Below are 25619 nucleotides of genomic sequence, written 5' to 3'. Positions count from 1 at the left end.
CTAGTCACTTCTGGCGCTTTGCGTTCCACGCTGGAACGCATGAAGCTTGAGCGCGTGCCAGAGCCGGCAGAGACCTGAAACTGACCGGAAGGGGGGGGGAACAGAAGTTCCTTGCTGGGGGCATGGTTTTCTTCTATAAAACCCACCTGAAGACGTCACCAGGTAAGGCTATCTCCACTATGGGGGGTGACAGACCTAGTATCCCTGCATCTGCAGAGGCCAGCACGCCCCTGGCTACAGTAAGTAGTACTGGGGTTGGTCACTAAGGGGTTAACTTAGCGTCTTCCTTTTTCAAGATGATAATAGTTCCCCTTGTTCTAAGTTACATGGGTATCCCTTCTCTTCCTCCCTCTTAGGAAGACAAGGCCCCCCGCTCCTAAGACGGATAAGCTCCAGCCCCGTAGATGTGACATCTGAACAAAAAAGTTGCACTCATCCCATAGGAAGAAATTGTGCCAACCCTGTACGGACAGAATAGTCAAAGAAGAAAACCCCTTGCTAATGGAGGAGCTTAGGTCTCTTGTTAGACAAGAGGTTCAGGTGGTTAGACAAGAAGTCCAGGCATACATTTCCACCTTACCCATCTACTCCTCCTCTAGGCCCTCTCCCCCTAAGAAGAGGAAAATTCATGAGCTCGACTCAGATGTAATTTCCATAGAGGCCAATAGCTCCGCCTCTGATGAATTTGAAGGCAGAAAATCGTTAGGCTCTGCCAGGAAGATGGAGACGGGAAGATATTATTTCTCCTCGGACAACTTAGAGGAGTTAATTGATTCAGTCAGGGGCCCTATGGAGCTGGAGGAGGTTGAGGTTCCCTATTCTGTTCAAGATGAGATGTTTAGGGGTTTTAAATCCAAAAAGCATACTGGATTCCCGGTTCATGAGGTGTGTGGGACATTCCTAAAGTAGACATCCAGGTGCCAAGGGTTGTGAGAAAAACCTCTCTTCCCTTTGAGGACTCCTCCCAATTGAAGGACCCCTTAGACCGGAAAATGGAAAGTGTCCTTAAAAAATCATGGGAAACTTCTTCTGCATCCCTTAAGGTCAACATCTCATCAACTTGTGTTGCCAGATCCCTGATCAAACGGCTGGCCCAACTAGAGGATCATGTGTCACGAGGCACATCTAGAGAAGATCTATTAGACTCCATTTCCCTCCTTCAGAAAGCCAAGGGCTTCTTGGCGGATGCCTCGGCTGAGTCAGTCCGGATTGCGACTAGAGCTGCAGTTCTATCCAATACCGCTAGCCGCGCTCTGTGGCTTAAAACATGGAGTGGGGATGTTACCTCCAAGGTGAAACTCTGCTCAATTCCCTTTCAGATGATATCCTGGAAAAGGCCTCTGATAAAAAAGAAAACCCTTCGTGAGCAGAAACAAACTAGGAAACAAACCTTTCGACCTCCTCAGAATCCCCCCTCCCAGTATAAAGGGAAGGGAAAATCTGGGCGCTGGAGCTAACCTAAAGGAGGCAAAGGATGCAACATCCTCGTGCCTCAACAACAGCACCAGCAGCAGAAGAAACAATGACTTGATCCGTGTCGGGGGATGTCTCTCGGATTTCTTTCCTCAGTGGCAGGCAATATCTTCCAGCCAGTGGAGCCTCGATACCATCAAGGAGGGTCTGCTGTTGGAATTCGAGACGGGTCCCCCTCAGGTCCTGAGGGTCACTACCCTTCCTTCTTGGGGAGTTCAGGATCTGTTATCAGTCGGTCTACAGGACCTTCTAAATTCCGGGGTAATATCTCCAGTCCCCCCTGGCTGGGAGGGGACGGGTCATTACTCAAGGCTATTCCTAATAAGGAAACCTTCGGGTACACCGCGCATCATAATCAATCTGAAGCCACTGAACCATCACGTCAAATACAGAAGATTCAAAGTGGAATTCATAAGATCAATTATCCCATTAATAGGGAAAAATTATGTGATAGCAACAATAGATTTGAAGGATGCATACTACCATGTACCGATCCATCCGTTACACAGGAAATTCCTGCGCTTCGCAATCTCCTGGGACAATATAATATTTCACTACCAGTACAACATACTGCCATTCTGGATCTCCTCAGCACCCAGAGTGTTTAAGAAGATTATGGCCGAAGTCATCGCACTCATTCAAAAACAGGGTGTCTGTATAATTCCATACCTGGACGACATGTTAATCATCGCCCCTTCAGTGGAGACCCTCAATCTTCATGTATCCATGACCTTAGACACACTCCGCTTGCTAGGCCGGATTCTAAACCTCAAAAAATCGGAACTCCTTCCTTAGTCAAGGAGAAAATTCCTGGGTGTCATATTAGACTCCAACAAACAAACCTCCTTTCTTCCGTTGGAACATCAAAAAGTTCTAGAGGCTAGGTCTCAAATTTCAGACACCAGGAGAACCCAACTCTGAGAGTGGCAATGTCTTTGTTGGGGTCAATGACAGCATGTATCCAGTCGGCATGATGGGCCCAGGCCCACTCAAGACTCCTTCAAGATCATATCCTGAAATCCTGGGACAGACAGAGACTCACTAAACAAATGGACCAGAACCCCCAGTTGGGTGAAAGCTTCTCTTGTTTGGTGGCTAAGCTCCCGGAATCTTCGCAAAGGGATCTCTTGGACCCAAGACCCTCTAATTACAGTTACTACCAACGCCAGCATACGAGGTTGGGGGGCCATGGTGGCCCAGACTCCGTCTCAAGGCAGATGGAGTCACGAGATAAGTGTCAGATCCTCCAACTTCAGGGAGTTGAAGGCAGTAGAGGAAACACTCAGAGCCGCAGCCAAATTGATCCAAGAGTCTCACATCAGAGTGCTCTCGGACGATGTGACTACAGTCGCCTTCCTTCGTCATCAGGGAGGCACGAAGGTAGACAGTCTGAAACGAGTCACGGGTCGAATATTTCCTATCGCTTTCAACAATTCACCTGAAGGGCTCAAACAATACTCAGGCAGACTTTCTGAGCAGAAAGGACATCCAGCCCGGAGAAGGGAGCCTGAATCATCAGGTGTTCCAGTCACTAGTAGCAAAGTGGGGTCTTCCCGAAGTGGACCTGTTTGCCAATCGCCTGAACGCAAAGGTTCCTCTCTTCTTTTCGCTGGACAGAAGGGACAATGCCATGGAATTGGACGCATTAGCTCATTCCTGGCATTTCAAACGGATTTCTGCATTTCCTCCAATACTGCTACTGTCAAGAACTATCCAGAAAATCCGGTTAGAGACAGTTACCGCAATTCTAGTGGCCCCTCTATGGCCCAAAAGGCCTTGGTTCGGAGCCATCGCAGATCTTTGCCTGGAAGGTCCGGTGATGCTTCCACAACTCAACAACCTTCTCTGACAGGGCCCCCTATTTCATGCAAATCCTCAGTGGCTGATGTAGCGTCAGCGTCCCTGCCTCCTGCTAGGCAGGGACACCGTTCCCCTCACCTCTCCGCTCCGTGCCCGGCGTCTTCCTCCCGCTCTGCTGGCAGCGCGCGCTGCTTCCCGGCCTCTGTGCTTAGGGCGCGCACGCGCTCCCCCTCTCTTAAAGGGGCCGCGCGCACCGTCCTAAGGAGTCCCCGGCCAATGGCCGGAGGACCTCACCATATATAAGGCACCTCCTCCAGAATGGAGGTGCCCGAGCAATGTTGTTGCAAAGCCTTTCAACTCTGCTTCAGCCCTCAGGTCCCGTTACCAGTTACCTGCCAGATTTCTGCTTGATACCTGCCTGATATCTGCTTAACTGCTTGCTATCCTGTGGTCCGACAGTCTGCCTACCAGCACCTGCCAGTCTGTCTATGGATCAGTCCGCCTGCGGACCAGGAAGTACCTGCCAGATACCTGCCTGATACCTGCCTGCCTGTCCAGAGACTCTTACTCGCTCACCTGGGAGCGCTCACCTGCTACCTGCCTGCTAGCCTACCTGGAGGCGTAGCCGTCACTTGCTGTGACCACCTGCCTGTCCAGAGACTCTTGCCCGCTCACCTGGGAGCGCTCACCTGCTACCTGCCTGCTAGCCTACCTGGAGGCTTAGCCGTCACTTGCTGTGACCACCTGCCTGTCCAGAGACTCTTGCCCGCTCACCTGGGAGCGCTCACCTGCTACCTGCCTGCTAGCCTACCTGGAGGCTCTGCCGTCACTTGCCGTGACCACCTGCCTGTCCAGAGACTCTTGTCCGCTTACCTGGGAGCACTCACCTGCTACCTGCCTGCTAGCCTATCTAGAGACTCTTTCCCTGCTGTCACTTGCCGTGACCACCTGCCCGTCTAGAGACTCTTTCCCTGCTGTCACTTGCCGTGACCACCTGCCCGTCTAGAGACTCTTACCCTGCTGTCACTTGCCATGACCATCCGCCTGTCAAGAGACTGTCCCCGTCACTTGCCGTGACCTTCTGCCCTTCTACCCAGAGACTGTCCCTGTCACTTGCCATGACTACCTGCCCGCCTTCCCTGGGAGCCACCCGCTTCCTTACAAGGACTGCCTCTTTGTATAGTTGCTCAGAGGTTCCACCTTCCAGACCCGTAACAGTTTGCTCGGGCCATGGAACCCGGTGGCACCCAAGCTCCCTCGCTCTCGGACCTATGCCATGAACTGTCCCGTCAGAGGTCCCAACAGGAGTCCATCCTGAGCCACCTGCGTAGTGTTAACTCCCGCCTGGACACACTGACTACATCTTCGGGACCGGCTTCCAGTCGCACGACTCCTACCCCGGCAGCGCCGCTGCCCATCAATTCCATGGCATCTCTTCCCGGTCCCCGCCTCACCGCCCCGCCTCGTTTTGGCGGAGATCCTGGTCAGGCACGGGGCTTCATTAACCTGTGCACTCTGCACTTCGAACTGTTGGCACACCAGTTTTTCACCGACCGAGCCAAAGTAGCCTTCATCATGTCCCATCTCACGCGGGAGGCGCTGGCTTGGCTAAATCCTTTATGGGAGAGAGGAGATCCCCTGGTGTCCAATCTGCCAGTCTTTCTCTCGGCTTTCCGGAAGGTCTTCGACGAACCAGGACGGAGGACCTCATCCGCCTCATCTCTGCTACGCCTCCGCCAAGGAAGTCTCACCGTGGGCCAATATGCCATACGGTTCCGTACCCTTGCTTCGGAGCTTGCCTGGGATAACGACGCCCTGGTGTCCGTCTTCTGGGAGGGTCTGTCCGGCCGTATTAAAGATGAACTCGCCGGTCGGGACATTCCTACCACTCTCGACGACTTAATTACACTTGCCACCCGGATTGACATCCGGTTCCAGGAGCGCACCAAAGAGGTCACCCGTGAGAGGAGGTTTCCACGCCTTGCCCCTACCTTCCAGAGATCCGTCACTTCCTCCGTTACTCCTCCGGCGCACTCACCCGAGCCTATGCAGGTCGACCAGACCAAGATGGTCAAGACCCGTCAAGAATTACGCCGTGCCGTGGGGAGCTGCTTCTACTGTGGCAGTAAGGAGCACCGGATCCGTTCCTGCCCGGAGAGGTCGGGAAACGCCTGTGTCTAGGATCGCTCAGAGAGGTCACCCTAGACAGAAATAAACCCTCTCCATCTCTAATGCTGTTGGTCTCTATCATCTGCGGGGAGAACCGTTATTTTGAACTGGCTCAACTTGACTCTGGAGCTGCCGGAAATCTCATTTCTCAGTCCCTGGTAGAGAAATACCGCATTCCCACCAAACCTCTGGCTGTACCCTTATCTGTCGCCGCCGTGGATGGGGGCCTCTTACCACATCCCATCCAACTCATCACCGAATCCATAACTCTGCAGGAGGGAATGCTGCACTCTGAGAGCATGTGCTTCCATGTTCTGCCTGGACTCTCTCACGCCCTCTTGCTAGGCCTACCTTGGCTCCAGAGACACGCTCCCGTGCTTGATTGGCAGACCGGAGAAGTTCTTCGCTGGGGACAGGACTGCCATAAGACTTGTTTAGTTCCCGTTCATCCTGCTCGTCCTTCTCCTACCCCAGCCAATCTACCCGGCCTACCGGCTCCCTATTGGTCTTTTGCGGACGTCTTTAATAAAAGAGAAGCAGAGATATTACCCCCTCATAGACCATACGACTGCCCAATTGACCTGGTGCCCGGCGCTACTCCTCCCCGTGGGCGTATTTACCCTTTGTCCGCTGCTGAGACCCGGTCCATGTCTGAATATATTGAGGAGAATCTGGCCCGGGGATTTATCCGGAAATCTACCTCCCTGGCGGGAGCAGGCTTCTTCTTCGTCAAAAAGAAGGACGGCTCACTCCGTCCCTGTATAGACTATAGAGGCCTTAACCAGATCACAGTGAAGAATAAATACCCCCTTCCGCTCATTCCTGAATTATTTGACCGTCTGAGGGGGGCTAGAATCTTCACCAAGCTGGACCTCCGTGGGGCGTATAACCTGGTCCGTATCAGTCAGGGGGATAAATGGAAGACGGCATTCAACACCCGGGACGGCCACTATGAATATCTTGTAATGCCCTTCGGTCTCTGTAACGCTCCCGCCGTCTTTCAAGAGTTGGTCAATGACATCTTCCGTGACCTTCTCTACTCCTGCGTGGTGGTGTACCTGGACGACATCTTGGTCTTCTCTCCGGATCTTCTCACTCACCGGAGGGACATTCGTCAGGTCCTGCTCAGGCTCAGGCAGAACCACCTCTACGCTAAATATGAGAAGTGCCTCTTTGAGCAGACCTCGCTTCCGTTTCTGGGCTACATAATCTCTCAGACAGGCCTACAAATGGACCCTGAGAAACTGTCTGCCATCCAGAAGTGGCCCCGACCAGAGGGGTTGAAGGCTATTCAGCGGTTCCTGGGCTTCGCCAACTACTACCGCCTCTTCATTCCGCACTTCTCTTCCCGGACTGCCCCTATCTCGGCTCTCACCCGTAAGGGCGCTAATCCCAGAGAATGGACGCCCAAAGCAGAGGAGGCCTTCCTTTCCTTAAAACGAGCTTTTTCCTCCGCCCCTGTGCTGCATCGTCCGGACGGCAACAAACAATTCTTTCTAGAAGTCGACGCTTCCTCCTCCGGAGCCGGAGCAGTACTTACCCAAAAGTCGTCTTCCGGAAGAATGGTAACTTGCGGCTTCTTCTCCAAACTCTTCTCCTCTTCTGAGCGCAATTATTCTATAGGAGACCGAGAATTGTTGGCCATTAAGCTGGCACTGGAGGAGTGGCGTTACCTGCTCGAGGGGGCTCTTCACCCGGTAATAATTTACACGGACCACAAGAACTTGGCTTAGCTCCAGAGTGCCCAGAGACTTAACCCGCGCCAAGCCCGGTTGTCCTTGTTCTTCGCCCGCTTTAATTTCATTTTTCATTTTCGCCCAGCTGACAAAAACATCAAAGCTGATGCCTTATCCCGATCCTTTTTGGTCTCTGATCTTGAGGAGGAGCCTAAACACATCATCGACCCCGCCAAAGTAATGCAAGTGGCCCCCGTGAATCTAAATCGTCCTCCACACGGTAAGACGTTCGTAACTGTTCCTGATCGTGAGAAGGTTCTACACTGGGGACACTCGTCCAAGCTAGCTGGCCACGCTGGTCAGAAAAAGACCCTCCAGCTTATTACCCGGCATTACTGGTGGCCTACCCTGCACAAGGACGTAATAGACTTTGTTTCAGCCTGTGTGTCCTGCGCCCGCAACAAGGTTCCGAGACATCTGCCAGCCGGCCGTCTCCTTCCACTTCCTGTACCTGCTGCCCCGTGGCAGCATATAGCTATGGACTTTATAACGGACCTCCCTGTCTCTGCCGGTTGTACGGTCACATGGGTGGTCGCTGACCGCTTTTCCAAAATGGCTCACTTTATTCCCCTGCCGGGTCTCCCGTCTGCATCAGAGTTAGCTAAAGACTTTATCCATCTTGTCTTCCGTCTTCATGGTCTTCCTCTCCACATCGTATCCGACCGAGGGGTTCAGTTCACCTCTCATTTTTGGCGAGCCATGTGTAAACTGCTGGGGGTCACCTTGGACTTTTCTTCCGCTTATCACCCACAGTCCAATGGCCAAGTAGAACGGATCAACCAAATTTTAACCAGTTACCTCCGGCACTTTGTTAATGCTCACCATTCCGACTGGGTGGATCTTTTACCGTGGGCCGAATTTTCTTACAATAATCACGAGAGCGAATCTTCCTCCAAATCCCCGTTTTTTGTAGTCTTCGGTCAGCATCCTCGGATCCCGTTTCCGCCTCGGTGGACAATCCGGCTGCGGAATCTCTCGTTAACGAATTTTCCTCCATTTGGGAAAGTACCAGATCCGCACTTCTTCAGTCATCCGAGCGGATGAAAAAACAGGCTGACAAGAGACGTCTGGATCCACCACAATTCCGTCCTGGAGATAAGGTCTGGCTCTCGTCCAAATATGTCCGGCTCAAGATTCCTTCCTACAAGTTAGGGCCTCGGTTCATCGGCCCACTGGAAGTTATCAAACAAATCAACCCGGTGGCCTATAAATTGAAACTCCCGGCCAATTTGCGGATTCCTAACTCCTTCCATGTATCTCTACTCAAACCCGTGATACTTAACTCTTTTTCCAAGTCTACAGGTACGCCTCCTGCTCCGGTTTCCGCTGAAAACGAGTTTGGGGTAGAGAACATTCTGGCCACTAAAAGGGTAAGAGGAAGGACCTTTTTTCTAGTGGATTGGAAGGGGTTTGGTCCTGAGGAGAGAACATGGGAGCCCCGGGAGAACATCCATGCCCCGCTCATCCTTGATAAATTTCTGTCTGGCCTAAAAAAGGTGGGGCCTAAAGGGGGGGGTACTGTAGCATCGGCGTCCCTGCCTCCTGCTAGGCAGGGACGCCGTTCCCCTCACCTCTCCGCTCCGTGCCCGGCGTCTTCCTCCCGCTCTGCTGGCAGCGCGCGCTGCTTCCCGGCCTCTGTGCTTAGGGCGCGCACGCACGCGCTCCCCCTCTCTTAAAGGGGCCGCGCGCGCCGTCCTAAGGAGTCCCCGGCCAATGGCCGGAGGACCTCACCATATATAAGGCACCTCCTCCAAAATGGAGGTGCCCGAGCAATGTTGTTGCAAAGCCTTTCAACTCTGCTTCAGCCCTCAGGTCCCGTTACCAGTTACCTGCCAGTCACCTGCCAGATTCCTGCCTGATATCTGCTTACCTGCTTGCTATCCTGTGGTCCGACAGTCTGCCTACCAGCACCTGCCAGTCTGTCTATGGATCAGTCCGCCTGCGGACCAGGAAGTACCTGCCAGATACCTGCCTGCCTGTCCAGAGACTTTTACTCGCTCACCTGGGAGCGCTCACCTGCTACCTGCCTGCTAGCCTACCTGGAGGCGTAGCCGTCACTTGCTGTGACCACCTGCCTGTCCAGAGACTCTTGCCCGCTCACCTGGGAGCGCTCACCTGCTACCTGCCTGCTAGCCTACCTGGAGGCTTAGCCGTCACTTGCTGTGACCACCTGCCTGTCTAGAGACTCTTGCCCGCTCACCTGGGAGCGCTCACCTGCTACCTGCCTGCTAGCCTACCTGGAGGCTCTGCCGTCACTTGCCGTGACCACCTGCCTGTCCAGAGACTCTTGTCCGCTCACCTGGGAGCGCTCACCTGCTACCTGCCTGCTAGCCTACCTGGAGGCTCTGCCGTCACTTGCCGTGACCACCTGCCTGTCCAGAGACTCTTGTCTGCTCACCTGGGAGCGCTCACCTGCTACCTGCCTGCTAGCCTATCTAGAGACTCTTTCCCTGCTGTCACTTGCCGTGACCACCTGCCCGTCTAGAGACTCTTTCCCTGCTGTCACTTGCCGTGACCACCTGCCCGTCTAGAGACTCTTACCCTGCTGTCACTTGCCGTGACCATCCGCCTGTCAAGAGACTGTCCCCGTCACTTGCCGTGACCTCCTGTCCTTCTACCCAGAGACTGTCCCTGTCACTTGCCGTGACTACCTGCCCGCCTTCCCTGGGAGCCACCCGCTTCCTTACAAGGACTGCCCCTTTGTATAGTTGCTCAGAGGTTCCACCTCCCAGACCCGTTACAGCTGAACCTTGCAGCTTGATCACTGAAGCTGAGATCCTAAAATCCAAAAGTCTCTCGGAAAAAGTGGTAAGGACTCTTCAACAGAGTAGGAAACCAGTAACCAATGCAATATACAGCAAGATATGGAAAAAATTTCTATCCTGGTATGCTCCAGACACTCCTTCCCTTGCACCCTAACATAGCTCGAATCCTCGATTTTCTTCAGAGTGGATTAGAGTTGGGTCTTAAACCTAGTACTCTTAAAGTCCAGATTTCAGTCCTAAGCATGGTGTTCGATCAAGATCTGGCCTCCCACAGATGGATCAAGAGATTCATGACGTCGGCATTCAGACTTCACCCAAGAATTAAGATTCATGTCTCAACCTGGGATTTAAATGTGGTACTCAAGGGTATAACTCTCTCTCTCCATTCGAACCTCTATCCTCTAGCACCATACAGTCTCTCTCTCACAAGACGACCTTTTTAGTAGCCATTACCTCGGCTCGGAGAGTGGGAGAACTACAGGCTCTCTCCATCAGAGAACCTTACATGACTGTGTCCGAGGATAGAATTACACTACCACTGGACCCTTAATTTCTTCCGAAGATGGTTTCAGATTTCCATCGTTCCCAGGTAGTCATCCTTCCCTCCTTCTGCCAGAACCCTTCTAATTCAAAGGAAGCAGAGTTCCATCTTCTAGATGTCCGCAGAATCGTTCTTCATTATCTTCAACAAACTGAATCCTGGAGACTAGATCACAACCTCTTTATCCAGCACTCAGCGCACAACAGAGGAATGAAGGCAGCCAAATCCACTATAGAAAACTGGATCAAGAAAGCCATCAGCGGAGCCTACATCAACCAACAGCTAGATCCTCCGATAGTCCTGAAGGCACATTCTACCAGGCCTACATCAGCTTCATGGGCCGAGAAAGCGGGCGCATCTTCAGAGCAGATTTGTAGGGCAGCTACATGGTCTTCCCTCCACACATTCTCCAAACATTATAGATTAGATCTGTCATCCAATAGGGATTTAGCCTTTGGTAGGAAAGTCCTCCAAGCTATTGTCCCTCCCTAGTGAAATATTGTTGGTATTCCTCCAATGCTGTCGTGGAAGGCGAATTGAGAAAATAGAATTAGTCCTTACAGGTAATTAGTTTTCTGGGAGCCTTCCACGACAGCACAAATTTCCCTCCCTATGTGGTTCTTGGATTTCCATATAAAATGTCAGGTAACCATTTTTCAGGTGATCTTGGTAAACACTGGTGATTGACGGTGGGGATGGGGTTTTAACCTCTCTGTGTTCCTGTCCCCCAATAGGGCGTGGACGACATCCTCCAAGGCTGTCGTGGAAGGCTCCCAGAAAATAAATTACCGATAAGGACTAATTCTATTTTTAGGGCTCGTTGGGGACAATTAGGTCTCTTTTTTTTGTCCTACCCTCCCTTTGAGGTTATTTGGTCCTAGTCATCGCTATCATTAGGCACATCTATCTTTTTAAACTTTTTGAGAGTATTTTTCTATAATTTTGTGTTTTAGATGTAATTTAAAAGTTATATTTTAGGGTTTTTTCTATGTTGGTTTGAATCAAATGAAAACCCTGAACTCTGCCAAAAGAGGTGAACTCAAAAAGAAAAAACAAGGCAAGCAAATATAAAATAAAATGTAACCCCTTCATGACCGGACTATTTTCCATTTCTTCCTCCCTTTTTTGAGGCCACATAACCGTATAAGGGCTTATTTTCTTAGTTTTTGCGGGACAAGTTGTACTTTTTGAATAACACAATTTATTTTTTAATTTATCATGTGATGCACTGGAAAGCGAGAAAAAGTGCATTGAAGTGGCAAAAAGATTTCAGAAATTTGTAAAAAAAAAAAAAAGCAAAAACGTAACGCTCATAATCGTCGCTGGCTCACGCTCTGCTCAGAGAGACCCGGCTGCTCTGATGAGCGTTTTTGTCACTACCCGGCGCCAGTGAATAGTGGTCACTTTACTGCTATTCACAGTAGCTTCGTAGGAACATTTTTGGTAATAAATTGGTGAAAGAGGGACTGTCTCGTTTATTTTTGTCTATTTTTGTTTTTTCAGGTATCCATTTCTGGACGACATCGGATTCAGTGTATTATGGTATTACGGCAGACCTGCATGGGAATTTTTTTATTTTCAATAAATTGGTATAGGGATAGTGTGGGGGAGTCTTTATTAAAATGAAGTGTTTTTTTTTCTGTGTGTGTTTTTATTTTTGACTACTGGGTTAGTAATGGGGATTAGTGATGAGCGAGTATGTTTTGTTAACCCTTTCGCCGAGTATACTCGGCCGAGCACCGAGTATTTATAGCGTGCTCGGGCTTTAAGTTTTCGTCGCTCCGTGAACATGATTTGCGACTGTTTGACAGATTTAATACATGTGAGGAATGCCTGTTTTTCCAGCATTCCTCACATGTATTAAATCTGTCAAAACAGTTGCAAATCATGTTCACGGAGCGACGAAAACTTAAAGCCCGAGCACGCTATAAATACTCGGTGCTCGGCTGAGTATACTCGGCGAAAGGGTTAACAAAACATACTCGCTCATCACTAATGGGGATATCTGATTGACGCCTGTTCATTACTAACCCCAGTGCTTGATGGCAGATGTGATTTTTGACAAATCACAGCTGTCATCAACTTCAACTACCATTACCCCGATTGCCACATGAAAGGCCCTAAAGGGTGCAAGTTTAATAATATGTAGGGGTCTTGTGAAATACAGCACAGACCAAAAGTTTGGACACATCTTCTCATTTAAAGATTTTTCTGTATTTTCTTGATGAGGCATTCTCTTGATGAGCTTCAAGAGGTAGTCACCGGAAATGGTCTTCCAACAATTTTGAAAGAGTTCCCAGACATGCTTAGCACTTGTTGGCCCTTTTGCCTTCACTCTGCGGTCCAGCTCACCCCAAACCATCTCGATTGGGTTCAGGTCTGGTGACTGTGGAGGCCAGGTCATCTGGCGTAGCACCCCATCACTCTCCTTCTTGGTCAAATAGCCCTTACACAGCCTGGAGGTGTGTTTGGGGTCATTGTCCTGTTGAAAAATAAATGGTCCAACTAAACGCAAACCGGATGGAATAGCATGCCGCTGCAAGATGCTGTGGTAGCCATGCTGGTTCAGTATGCCTTCAATTTTGAATAAATCCCCAACAGTGTCACCAGCAAAGCACCCCCACACCATATCCTCCATGCTTCACAGTGGGAACCAGGCATGTAGAGTCCATTCGTTCACCTTTTCTGCGTCGCACAAAGACACGGTGGTTGGAACCAAAGATCTCAAATTTGGACTCATCAGACCAAAGCACAGATTTCCACTGGTCTAATGTCCATTCCTTGTGTTCTTTAGCCCAAACAAGTGTCTTCTGCTTGTTGCCTGTCCTTAGCAGTGGTTTCCTAGCAGCTATTTTACCATGAAGGCCTGCTGCACAAAGTCTCCTCTTAACAGTTGTTGAAGAGATGTGTCTGCTGCTAGAACTCTGTGTGGTATTGACCTGGTCTCTAATCTGAGCTGCTGTTAACCTGCGATTTCTGAGGCTGGTGACTCGGATAAACATCCTCAGAAGCAGAGGTGACTCTTGGTCTTCCTTTCCTGGGGCGGTCCTTATGTGAGCCAGTTTTTTTGTAGCGCTTGACTGACCTTCATTTCTTAAAGTAATGATGGCCACTCGTTTTTCTTTACTTAGAATTTGTATTATGGCAAGAAAAAAGCAGCTAACAGTCTATTCAGTAGGACTATCAGCTGTGTATCTACCTGACTTCTGCACAACACAACTGATGGTCCCAACCCCATTTATAAGGCAAGAAATCCCACTTATTAAACCTGACAGGGCACACCTGTGAAGTGAAAATCATTTCCAGTGACTACCTCTTGAAGCTCATCAAGAGAATGCCAAGAGTGTGCAAAGCAGTCATCAAAGCAAAAGGTGGCTACTTTGAAGAACCTAGAACATAAGACATATTTTCAGTTGTTTCACACTTTTTTGTTAAGTATATAATTCCACATGTGTTAATTCATAGTTTTGATGCCTTCAGTGTGAATGTACAATTTTCAAAGTTATGAAAATACAGAAAAATCTTTAAATGAGAAGGTGTGTCCAGACTTTTGGTCTGTACTGTATATATATATATATGTGGTGGTGCACCATCTTGTTGCAAAAGCTCAGGGAACGTGCCATCTTCAGAGCATAAAGAGGGCAACACATCATCATGTAGCAATTTCAGATATCCAGTGGCATTGAGGTTACCATTGATGATGTATGGCCCCAACATCTTTGTACCCCATAAACAACACCATACAATCAAGATAAGAGATGTGCAGCATCTGAAACAACGGATACTGGAAGCCTGTGCTAGCATTTCTTCTGCGGTGTTGCTATCAGTGTGTCAAGAGTGGGAGAAGAGGGTTGCATTGACAATCCAACACAATGGGCAGCACTTTGAACACATTTTATAAGTGGTCATAAACTTGTAAAAAACTCATGAAAGAATAAAGTTACGTTAAAACCAAGCACACCATTGTTTTTCTCCGAGCATATATATATATACCGTATATATAATATTTTTATGTTATTTTTTTGTCTCCCTAGGAGACTTGAACCTGTGATCATTCTAATACTTCCACTATACACTGCAGTATACTGAAATATCGCATCAAGGGGAGGAATGAGGAGGACACTAGTTATGCTGGTCATATATTTCCCATGTAAAATCACATTTTCAGATTTGACTGGCAAGTCACTATTGTGCTATGTTCACACATTGCATATTTTTGCAATAACTGTGGAAAAATGCATTGTTTTGAAATTTTCCGAAATCGCAGCAGAAATGTCGCAGTTCCAGCACTTACCGGACAAAATATGCACCATGGCCACAATGTTTGAACACAGCCTTAGTCAAAGATATTGTAATAATCCCACCGGCTACTCTGCATCTGCTATTATTGGTTATTTGAATACATGTTCAGTTAAAGAACTCACCTGAAAGCTTTGTATGCTGGTCGGAACCAGCAAACATACCCACAGGGACTGAACATGACCAGCCACAATATAGCCAATCCGAAATTTACTCCAGATCCTCCAGCAATCCACCAAGCAAGGCATGCAATCAGATTCACAGCAAGAGTCAGACAATAAACTAAAAATATAAATAAATAAAAATAAATCCATATGAATTTCAATAATAATTGAGCTTGGATCATTCTATTAATGAAAATCACAGCAATAAATTGGAAACAATTTATAAAAAAAACCTTTTGGTTTATATTTCATCAATTGCACATTATTCATCCCTGGCAGAGCCAATTTTGGCTTAAGTGACCGAACCCCATTTCTCTAATCTGACAAGTCACTTTACGTGGTAATAACTCTGGATTGCGTCTATATCCCAGTGAGAATGATTATTTGTGACACATTGTACTTTATGCTAGTGGTAAATTTAAGTTGATACGTGGCCAATTTCCGTTCTTGTTTCATCCTCCCCTTCTTCCAAGAGCCATAACTTTCTTATTGTTCTGCTCAAATAGCCATATGAGGGCTTGTTTTTTTGTGAGACAGGTTTCCCTTTTGAATGACACCATTCTTTTTACCCCATAGGGTACTGGAAAACTTGAAAATGTTTTCAAGTATGGTGAAATTGGAAACAAACAAACCTAAATTCTAACGGTGTTTGGGAATTGTTTTTACAACGTACATTGTGCGGTAAAAATGACCTGGCAATCCGATTCTCCTCATCAGGAAGATTATGGCAATACAAAACATGTCCAACTTTTGTATTATTTTAGTTGTGGAAAAAAAAAAGTCAAATTTGTAACAAAAAAAAGTATTGTGTCGCCATTTTCTAAGATCCGTAACGTTTTTATTTTTCAGTCGATAGATCTGTGTGCAGGCTTATTACTTACTGGGTGAGATAAAATTTTTATTGATTCCATTTTGGGATAGGTATGACATTTTGATGGCTTCTTACAGCATACGGTATTGCGGCTATCATAAAACTGCAATTTTGGCGCTTTTATTTTTTTCTGTTCATGGTGTTTACCAATCGGGTTAATTATTTTTATATTTTGATAGATCAGACTTTTCTGGACTCGGCGATACCACAAGTGTATTATTTTTATTACCTTTATTTTTAATGGTGGTAAATGATTTGAACTTTTATGGTTTGTTTATTTGTTTTTATATTCTTTAAAACAGTTTGTTGTATATAGTAAAAATCACTGTCTTATTTGAAGCCCGGCCACAGGCTCCATAATGACAGGCACAGAGGTCTTCAACAGTTTCCCGACTGTCATAGCAACACATCGGCGCCCCGAGATTGAGACACGGGGACGCCGATGGGCACTTAGAAAGACTTGCCCCCATGCCGGTATGCTGCAGTCAGAGTTTGATAGGCATTATCTGCTGGGTATGGGTAGAGCCTATTTAATATATAATGTTACCGTTTTGCGCTGTACATGTATGACGTATATTTGTAAGGGGCTAATAAAAAAAAATCTGAAAATTTAAAAAATTAGCAATTTTCAAACTCTGAATTTTTATATCCTTAAACCAGATAATTATATAATGATAAGGTTAATTAACAACATTTCCCATACACTACCGAGCAAAAGGGAAACAATGTTTTGAACTTTTGACTTTCAGGCTCCATATCTCACCATCCACTACTGCTTCGAATGCGAGACTGTCATAATTTAATTGAAAATCATCCTGGCTATCTCATACATAAATTTTACTTGTAACTACTTAGCATATGATTAGTTATGCAGATTCTTGTCATGTCACTGCATTGTTACGGTTTTGCTCTTAAAAAATGAAAATTTTATTATATTGTATTTTGTAAATCCACTTTTGGTTTTCAACACAGCCTGAATCCTTCTGGGCATGCTCTAGATCAGATTCAAGCATGTCTCGACCGAGATTTGACCCCAGGTCTCTTCTACACGTTCCCAAAGTTGGTGCATACTGGTCGACTCAGTTGGGTATGTATACATTTTTTGCTTCAACTCTATCCACAAGTGTTCGATTGGGTTAAGGTCTGGCAACTGTGGGGGCCAACCAGCACCTCTAGTTCATTACATTTAACCATTTATTCGCCAATCTCGACGTATACTTCGGGTCGTTGTCCTGCTGGAACACTAGGTCATCTTTTTCATATCCATAGTACTCAAGTGTACGAAGTATCTCATCTTGTAGGATACTCACATATAGCTCAGCATTGAGACCACCATTGGTCCTGGTCAAGAATCCAACGCCTTTGGCTGTGAAACAATCCAATATCACCAGGCTTTCTCCACCGAACTTGACAGTTCCTTCAATCTCTCGATCCGTTCGCCCCCTTTTCCCTTGTTTCTTTCAGACCCATTTGCACCCATCAGAGGCTAGTGTATTGACTTTTGTTTCATCGCTCCAAATCACCCGTTTCCAATCTTCTACCGTCCACTTTTCATACTGTTTTGCAAAGTCGAGCTGATGCTTCTTATGACAATCCTAAAGTCGAGGCTTCTTCACATTTTCGGGCCACCATTCCAGACTTGGGTAACGTGCGTCACATGGTGCTTGTATGAACATCTGATCTCACTATTACGAAGCATACGAGCCACCTCTACTGCCGTATTTGTCGAGCCAGAACTGATAGACCTGGTGATGAGCCGACTTGTTGACTCCGATATTTTGTCTGGACGTCCACCCCGTTTTTTGAATGAACGGACAGACTTCATTTCGTATTCCTCCAACTGTCATGGCACTCACATGATGCAGTTTGGCAATTTTCTTGACCGTCATCGATAACCTGGATGATGCCGTTTCTCTTTTCTTGGGAAATCTTCATGGCTGCTCCTCGATTCGAACCAGTAACATCCAAAAGATATCCTTTTTCCTTATCTTTCTTCTGGATATAGCTCACTCATTCACACCCCTATTTCCACCATACACACATTGACCACACATAAGCAGGTTCTATTCCATCTTTACCATTTTATTTAAACCACATTTTTCTTCATTTTTTTTGTCTTAATTTCTTTTTTTTCTTCTTTTTTCCTTTTTTCTCACCATCCATTCAATTTATGATGTTTTCATATAATTGGTATATATATTTTTTTGTACAAATAATGTATCCCAGTCGTATGATCTCAAAGGTCCATTTTGTCCACCTTTATTTGAATGAGGTGTCTATTTATATCCTCTCTTGCTGGCTGTATTTATCATTGTGGTTTGTCCTGATGAAGAATAGTGTTGATTTGAAATGCTTTGACCAATAAATCGCATTTCCACATTTCTCGTCTCCTATTCAACTTTGGATCACTGGCCGTGTAGAACTTAACCCACTCATCTCCAGCCTCACCAGCTTAGTGTAATTTGGAAATAGATATGGGTCTGAGTCTCAGACCATGTCTTAGCCCTCATTAGGCTAGGTGCTTGCCTTCTCTCTTTTTGTGTTTTAGATCTCTGATGACTGTTAGGATGGGTAACATAAGATCCTGCTCTGTTTCCTCCCACGTAGCAATGGAGAGTACAGCTTATACTGGTCAGCCTGTATCCTCTCTCGTTGGTTTAGCAGAACAGGACCGTGTAACTTGACGCAGACGGCAATCAGTTATCTGGGGGAGATTGGTCCTTTTGCCTTTGACAACAGCCTGCCCATCCACCATAGCAATTTTTGGTACTCCCTTCTCGTCGTCATTGGGGTACATACCATGCACCCTTGGTAGCCGAGTTGGGCATGGATTTCTCATGCTGCAAGCGGTCACGTCAGTAAAGCTACCTCAGTTCATCAGCTATGAACTGCGATAAACTTACTGATGTCAGTGCTCTTCTCAGAAGCCGGATTCAAACGCTACTGTCAATGTGTTCTGGCTGGCGTGCTGAGCAGTCGCATTACTCATGTCACTGCTCAGCACTGAATCTGGATGTAGCAGATGTTGGGGATTGTCATGGGATGTGTGATGGATTTATGGCGGACCATTTGGATTGTTTTTTTTTTTTTCAAGGTAATAAATGGATTAAAGAGGGTCGCGGAATATTTTGTACACTTAAAAAACTTTTCTCTGTGTGTGTGTTTATTACTTTTGACTAGGGGGTTAGTAATGGGGTATCTTGTAGATGCCTCTCCATTACTAACCCCCGGGCTTGATGTCAGCGGACATTACAAAGCTGACATCAACCCCAAAACCATTACCCTGCTTGCCTCCGCTCCAGAGCAAACGCCAAGGGCAAGCGCCAGAATTGGCGCATCTAATAGATGCGCCATTTTTGAGGTGGCTGATGTTATTAGTCTGGGAGCGGGCCAATATCCATGGCACCCTTCCAGACTATTAATATCAGCCTGCAGCTGTCTGATTAGCCTTTGCTGCTTATTAAAAATAGGGGGGACCCCACATAAATTTTTATTTTGGTCCCCACTTTTTAATAACCAGTAAAGATGACGCAAACAGCTGTGAGCTGATATTAATAGCCTGGGAAGCTCCATATTTATTGCCCCCCTTTTCCAGAATAACAACACCGGCCCCCAGCTGTCTGCTTTCCCTCAGCTGGGTATTAAAAATCATATTAGCTAAATACATGTACAGTAAGCTACCCACGCACTGCACTAATTATATATCTCACTGACATCTTTCTTACTATGCGCCGTCTGGTGATTACTCTCATCAACGTCGCCTGCTCTCGCTGCTATCAGCGAGACCAGGTGTACGATGAGAGTAGTAGTCATCAGCCAACGCCTGACCGGCGGTAACCTTTTCACCATTGGTCACAGCTGCTGGCTCACACTCTGTCCCCTGTTTGACACTATGGGAACTGCGATACCCAGCGGCTGTGACCGGCGGTGACTTCAGTAAGGTGACCGGCGGTGACTTCAGTAAGGTTACCGCTGGTCAGAGCCAGTGTCATCTGTGTGACAGCATGGGAACTGCCTGAAGTTCGGGGCCCCCATTCACTTGAATGGGGGTCCGGGATCAAGTTCGAGCACTGTTCTGGTACCCGAACCAAACTTTTAGAAAGTTCGACTGAACCCGAGGGACCCGAAAAGCCACGGGTCCGCCCATCCCTATTCTTTACGTGTATAGAAATAAAGGAATGCATTTGTTCTTTATTTGCAGAGTGCTGTTGCATAATGTTTGTATATATGTCTTTTTTATGGACCAGTTTAGTTCTGAAGTGGCTTTGAGGCACTGAAATAATTAATTAAACTCCTGTAAATGACCATCTGAAACACACCCTTCAAAGTATTCAAAATCACATTCAGAAATTTTTCTCTGCACATATTCAACTTTAGTCCATTTTCTATTTTTGTATATTTATCACCATGATTCTGCAGTTTTTAGAAATATTCAATGTGTGGCCTTACTCTAAAACCGGAGTCAAATCTCAGAAAGAAAAAAGCACCTCATGGATATGGGACCTCTTTTTATTAGATGTCGTAGGTACTAGAATATAGTTAAAAACTCCAAGAATCCATCATTGGAAATGACACACCTAAAGTAATTCATCTACAGGAATAGTGAGCATTTTGACCCCACAGGCGCTTTTTTTTTAGAACTTGGTGAAAATTGCAATTTTAAATGTATAATTATTCAAAATTAATATTAGGGCATCATATACTCAGTATTTAGAGTAATCAATTTTATTATTTACTATGCAACTGTGAGTCACTAAAATCCCAGTATGCAGGTAACAGGGTATTATATAGCTTAGGTAAACTCTAGCCAAGGTCCCTTATATCATATATTTGGCCAGAGGTAGGGGATCTTACTCGTGATTGTCAGCTATAATAAAAAGCGAGGCAGTGGGTTGATGCAGTGAATTTCATACTAGAAAGCGCTGCCTATAATGACTATACACTGTAGCTGGCTCATTGTATAATACACAATGCAGAAAAACACTAACAATAGATTACGTCACCATTTTACCCACATTAAAGTTAGTCAAAGTGACCCCTCCACTTTACACTGCCAGGCAAGTTTTAATTAACAGAAACATTTTTTGGGTAGTTTCTGCTGTCTAAACCTAGGGAGCACCTTATAGTAGGGTGTGTCTTATAGTCTGAAACATATGGCAATTGTAATGCCCAATATGCATTTGCCATTTTCTACAACACCCCATACATTACAGAATGTACAAAAATGGTATATACGTGGACATAAACTGCTGTTTGAGCACACTACGGGGCTTAGAAAGGAAGGACTGCCATTTGAAGGACGGATTTTACAGAACAGTTTTTTTCAGACGCCATGTTAAAGGGGTTTTCTTCATTCTTCAGAACACCGCTCACTAGCCTGCCTTTTTTCTAGGGGGCGGGGCGCTCCTTCTTGATTGACAATTTGGACCAGCAGAACTGTGCTGCAAGCAGAGGCAGCTTTACCTTTGCAGCATCAATACAGCAAAGTGACACTTAAAGAGTAACCGTAGTTTAAATTTTTATTTCACACATCAATAATTAAGCATCTTTGCAATATATGTTATCACAGCAATCCACTTCATTCTCCTCCAGGACTGTTTTATTCATTTTCAAAATTTTCAACTCACAGGTAAAATCGGTGTTCATTGGAGACAGACATTGCAATTACTGAGATAGGAGATGGCAGTTACTACTGATGAGATAGGAGATGGCAGTTACTACTGATGAGATAGGAGATGGCAGTTACTACTGATGAGATAGGAGATGGCAGTTACTACTGATGAGATTCTGTGTGAAGGGAGAGAGGTGAAGGAGGTAGGACCTAGAGGCAGAGCTCTTACCTCCTCGGGCCTACATAGCATATTAACAGTGACAAAAGTCATCTATCTTAGTAATGGAAAAGTCTTCACTGAATACAGATTTTACCTGTGAAGTTAACATTTTTAAAACAATTAATCAGTCCTGGAAGAGAAAGAATGAGAATAAAACATCCATCCATTCATAATAACGAAGAGGATTTTTGATAAGTACCTTTACTTTTATAGCACTTTAATTACAAGCACTTTTCAATTTTAACTTTTCATGTTCTAAATCAGGGGTCTCAAACTCGGCTCTGCTGTGGCATGGGCTGCACATGGAAAAAAAAATTGGGGGTGCTGCATTCTTTGCAGGACAAAGTGACATTTTTCGTGATACCATTTTTTTCTATACACCTTTTGAACATTTTTAACGTGTTTATTTTATATTTTTATAGCTTGGGTCGTTATGGATGTGGCAATAACAAATGACAACTTTTTTTTGTTTACTTTAGTTTCATGCTTTATTTTGAAATATATATATATATATATATATATATATATATATATATATATATATTTTTTTTTACAATTTTGTTTCCCCCAATTGGTCACATACAGTAATACTGTCTTACAATTAACACCATATAGTAATTCTGGAAAACACCTTTTAGTAATGTCCCCCATACTGGTCCCCATCTTGTAGTAACGTGCCCATCCTGGTCCCCATCTTGTAGTAATATATACCACGAGAAGGAGTGCAAACATCCCCTAGAGGACAAAACTATTCAAATTGCTCCTAGGAGCAAATAGATCCCCAAAGTGTTAAAACTTTACTTTTATTCAAAAATGTATTTAAAAAGTGGTCGGAAAACTAAATGTTAAAATTCTATCAGCATAGATCACGTATATTTTATTGTCAGTTAAACCTAGCCAGGTTTCAGAAATTTTAAGCAGCAGTCTCCCTATACTTATCTATACACCCAATACTGCAGCCTGCGTTCATATCATGTTAATTGGGTGTCTCTACTGTTGCTAACTAGACCTATACTGCTTATTAACCCCTTTACCCCCGAGGGTGGTTTGCACGTTAATGACCAGGCCAATTTTTACAATTCTGACCACTGTCACTTTATGAGGTAATTACTCTGAAACGCTTCAACGGATCCCCCTGATTCTGAGAATGTTTTTTCGTGACATATTGTACTTCATGATAGTGGTAACATTTCTTTGATATCACTTGCGTTTAATTGTGAAAAAATTGGAAATTTGGCAAAAATTTTGAAAATTTCACAATTTTCAAAATTTGAATTTTTATTCCGTTAAATCAGAGAGATATGTTACACAAAATAGTTAATAAATAACATTTCCCACGTCTACTTTACATCAGCACAATTTTGGAACCAAAATTTTTTTTTATTAGTGCGCTATAAGGGTTAAAAGTTGATCAGCGATTTCTCATTTTTCCAACAAAATTTACAAAACCATTTTTTTAGGGACCACATCACATTTGAAGTGACTTTGAGGGGCCTTTATGACAGAAAATACCCAAAAGTGACACCATTCTAAAAACTGCACCCCTCAAGGTGCTCAAAACCACATTCAAGAAGTTTATTAACCCTTCACGTGCTTCACAGGAATTTTTGGAATGGGGAAGAAAAAAAATGAACATTTAACTTTTTTCACAAAAAATGTTACTTTAGACTCCAATTTTTTTATTTTTGCAGGGGTAACAGGAAAAAATGGACCCCAAAATTTGTTGTGCAATTTCCCCTGAGTACGCAGATACCCCACACGTGGGGAAAAAACACTGTTTGGGCGCACAGCAGGGCTCAGAAGGGAAGGAGCGCCATTTGACTTTTTGAATGTAAAATTTGCTTGAATAATTAGCGGACGCCATGTTCGTTTGGAGATCCCCTGATGTGCCTAAACAGTGGAAACCCCCCATAAGTGACACCATTTTGGAAACTAGACCCCTCAGGGAACTTATCTAGATGTGTGGTGAGCATCTTGAACCCCCAGGTGCTTCCCAGAAGTTTATAACATGGAACCGTGAAAATAAAATTTTCACATTTTTCCCACAAAAATGTTTTTCAGCCCACAGTTTTGCATTTTCATAAGGGTAACAGGAGAAATTGCACCATGCAACTTGTTGTGCAATCTCTCCTGAGTAAGCTGATACCCCATATGTGGGGGAAAACCACTGTTTGGGTGCACGGCTGGGTTCGGAAGGGAAGGAGCGCCATTTGACTGTTTGAATGTAAAATTTGCTTGAATAATTAGCAGATGTGCCCATGATGTGCCTAAGCAGTGGAAAACCCCCACAAGTGACACCATTTTGGAAACTAGACCCCTGAGGGAACTTATCTACACGTGTGGTGAGCACCCTTAACCCCCAGGTGCTTCACAGAAGTTTAGAACATGAAGCCGTGAAAATAAAAAAATCTAACTTTTTCCACAAAAATTATCTTTTTGCCCCAATTTTTTTAGTTTCACAAGGGTAAGAGGAGAGAATGGAACCTAAAAACTGTTGTGCAATTTCTCCTGAGTACGCCAATACCCCTTATGTGGGGAAAATACACTGTTTGGGCGCACATCAGGGTTCAGAAGGGAAGGAGCACTGTGTGACTTTTTGAACACAAAATTGCCTGGAATCAAGAGCGGACGCCATGTCGCATTTCGGGAGCCCCTGATGTGCCGAAATAGTGGAAACCGCCCACAAGTGACCCCATTTTGGAAACCAGACCCCTCAAGAATTTTATCAAGGGGTATAGTGTACATTTTGAACCAAAAGGTACGACAGAATTTGATAACATTAGGTCATCATATTGAATAAGTTGTCATTAGTCTTGAGCGCAAGTGCTCGCTACTTGAGTTTGCATCGGGTACTCGGGTATGCACCAAGTATCGCGGGTGCTCGAATGACATGCTTGAGTCCCTGCCCCGCATGTTTCACGGTTGTTAGACACCCAAAAAAAAACATGCGGGGATCACTGGCAGGCGATCTCAGCAACGTTGTTTTTGGCCGCGAAGCATATGAGGCAGAGACTCGAGCATGTCACTCGAGCACCCGCGATACTCAGTGCATACCCGAGTACCCGATGCAAACTCAAGTAGCGAGCACTTGCACTCAACACTGGCCGCCATATTGTCATCATTTTTTTTGTTCTTTACTTTTGAAAAAACCCCAACCCTAGCCCCAACCCTAATACAACCCCAACCCTAACCCTAGCACAACCGCAACCCTAGAGTTTATTTTTTTACACCATTCCTCGTGTGGTATAAGTGATTAGACTACTTTATTCTTCGGGTCGGTGTGATTACAGCTATACCAGAATCATATGGGTTTTTTATGATTGACAGCTGTCACACACTAAAAGACGCTTTTTTTTTGCAAAGACTAGTGTTTGTGACGCGCCCCTGGGCCTGTGTCGCGCTGCGTTGCGCACGCGGGAGCTTACCCGGAGCCGGATCTCTTGAGGGTTGTAGTCTCGTGGCGGTGACCCGGTCCGTGCCCAGGGAGTCAAACTGAGCGGCGATGTATCAGCGGTAGATGTTGTACGACTACGCCACCCGTTGAATGCAGCTATGGAGCTGCCGCTGCAGGACAGTCCGCTGAGGCCGGTGGATGGATGGTGCAGCGTAGATGGTATAACCCCCAACGGGAGGGGTATGGCCTCAGGGCAGCAGATGTGGATGATGGGGGTAGCAGGAACCACTCGGAGACGGTACGGTGTAGTTCAGGGTCTTTACTGGTGACAACGATAGACCCTCCAGGAGTACTGGCTAGCGATTGGGGCCTGGTCAGTCCTTGAGCAGATGGGATCTCCCCTGGCCAGGTGGAGTTGTAGGCCTCCCAAACTGACTGTACTCTTCTGGCTACCTTGCTAGAAGCGGGTATAAGTAGCCCAGGTCCCTGAGTGTACCGTGTGGTGCCCACCCGTATGGCCGGTGACTCGGGGCCTTCTAATGGCTTCCGCTCCACGATGGCGGTGCTGGTCCCACC

General features: G+C 46.0%; 1 protein-coding gene across 2 annotated transcripts in view; it reads right to left on the bottom strand.

The window, feature by feature from the left end:
* Positions 1-25619, bottom strand: part of SCAMP4 (secretory carrier membrane protein 4) — a 105067-nt gene that overhangs the window by 43363 nt on the left and 36085 nt on the right. For both annotated transcript variants that reach the window (XM_073686352.1, XM_073686353.1), the window contains exon 5: positions 14909-15065. In XM_073686352.1, the coding sequence (XP_073542453.1) occupies positions 14909-15065 (157 nt within the window). The remainder of the gene's footprint in view (positions 1-14908; positions 15066-25619) is intronic.

The sequence above is a fragment of the Phyllobates terribilis genome, unplaced genomic scaffold, assembly GCF_046119375.1.
Source record: "Phyllobates terribilis strain yellow unplaced genomic scaffold, ASM4611937v1 Scaffold_1__5_contigs__length_1240528914, whole genome shotgun sequence".
In the NCBI taxonomy this organism is placed as follows: Eukaryota; Metazoa; Chordata; class Amphibia; order Anura; family Dendrobatidae; genus Phyllobates; species Phyllobates terribilis.
This window is presented reverse-complemented; position numbering and strand designations above follow the sequence as displayed.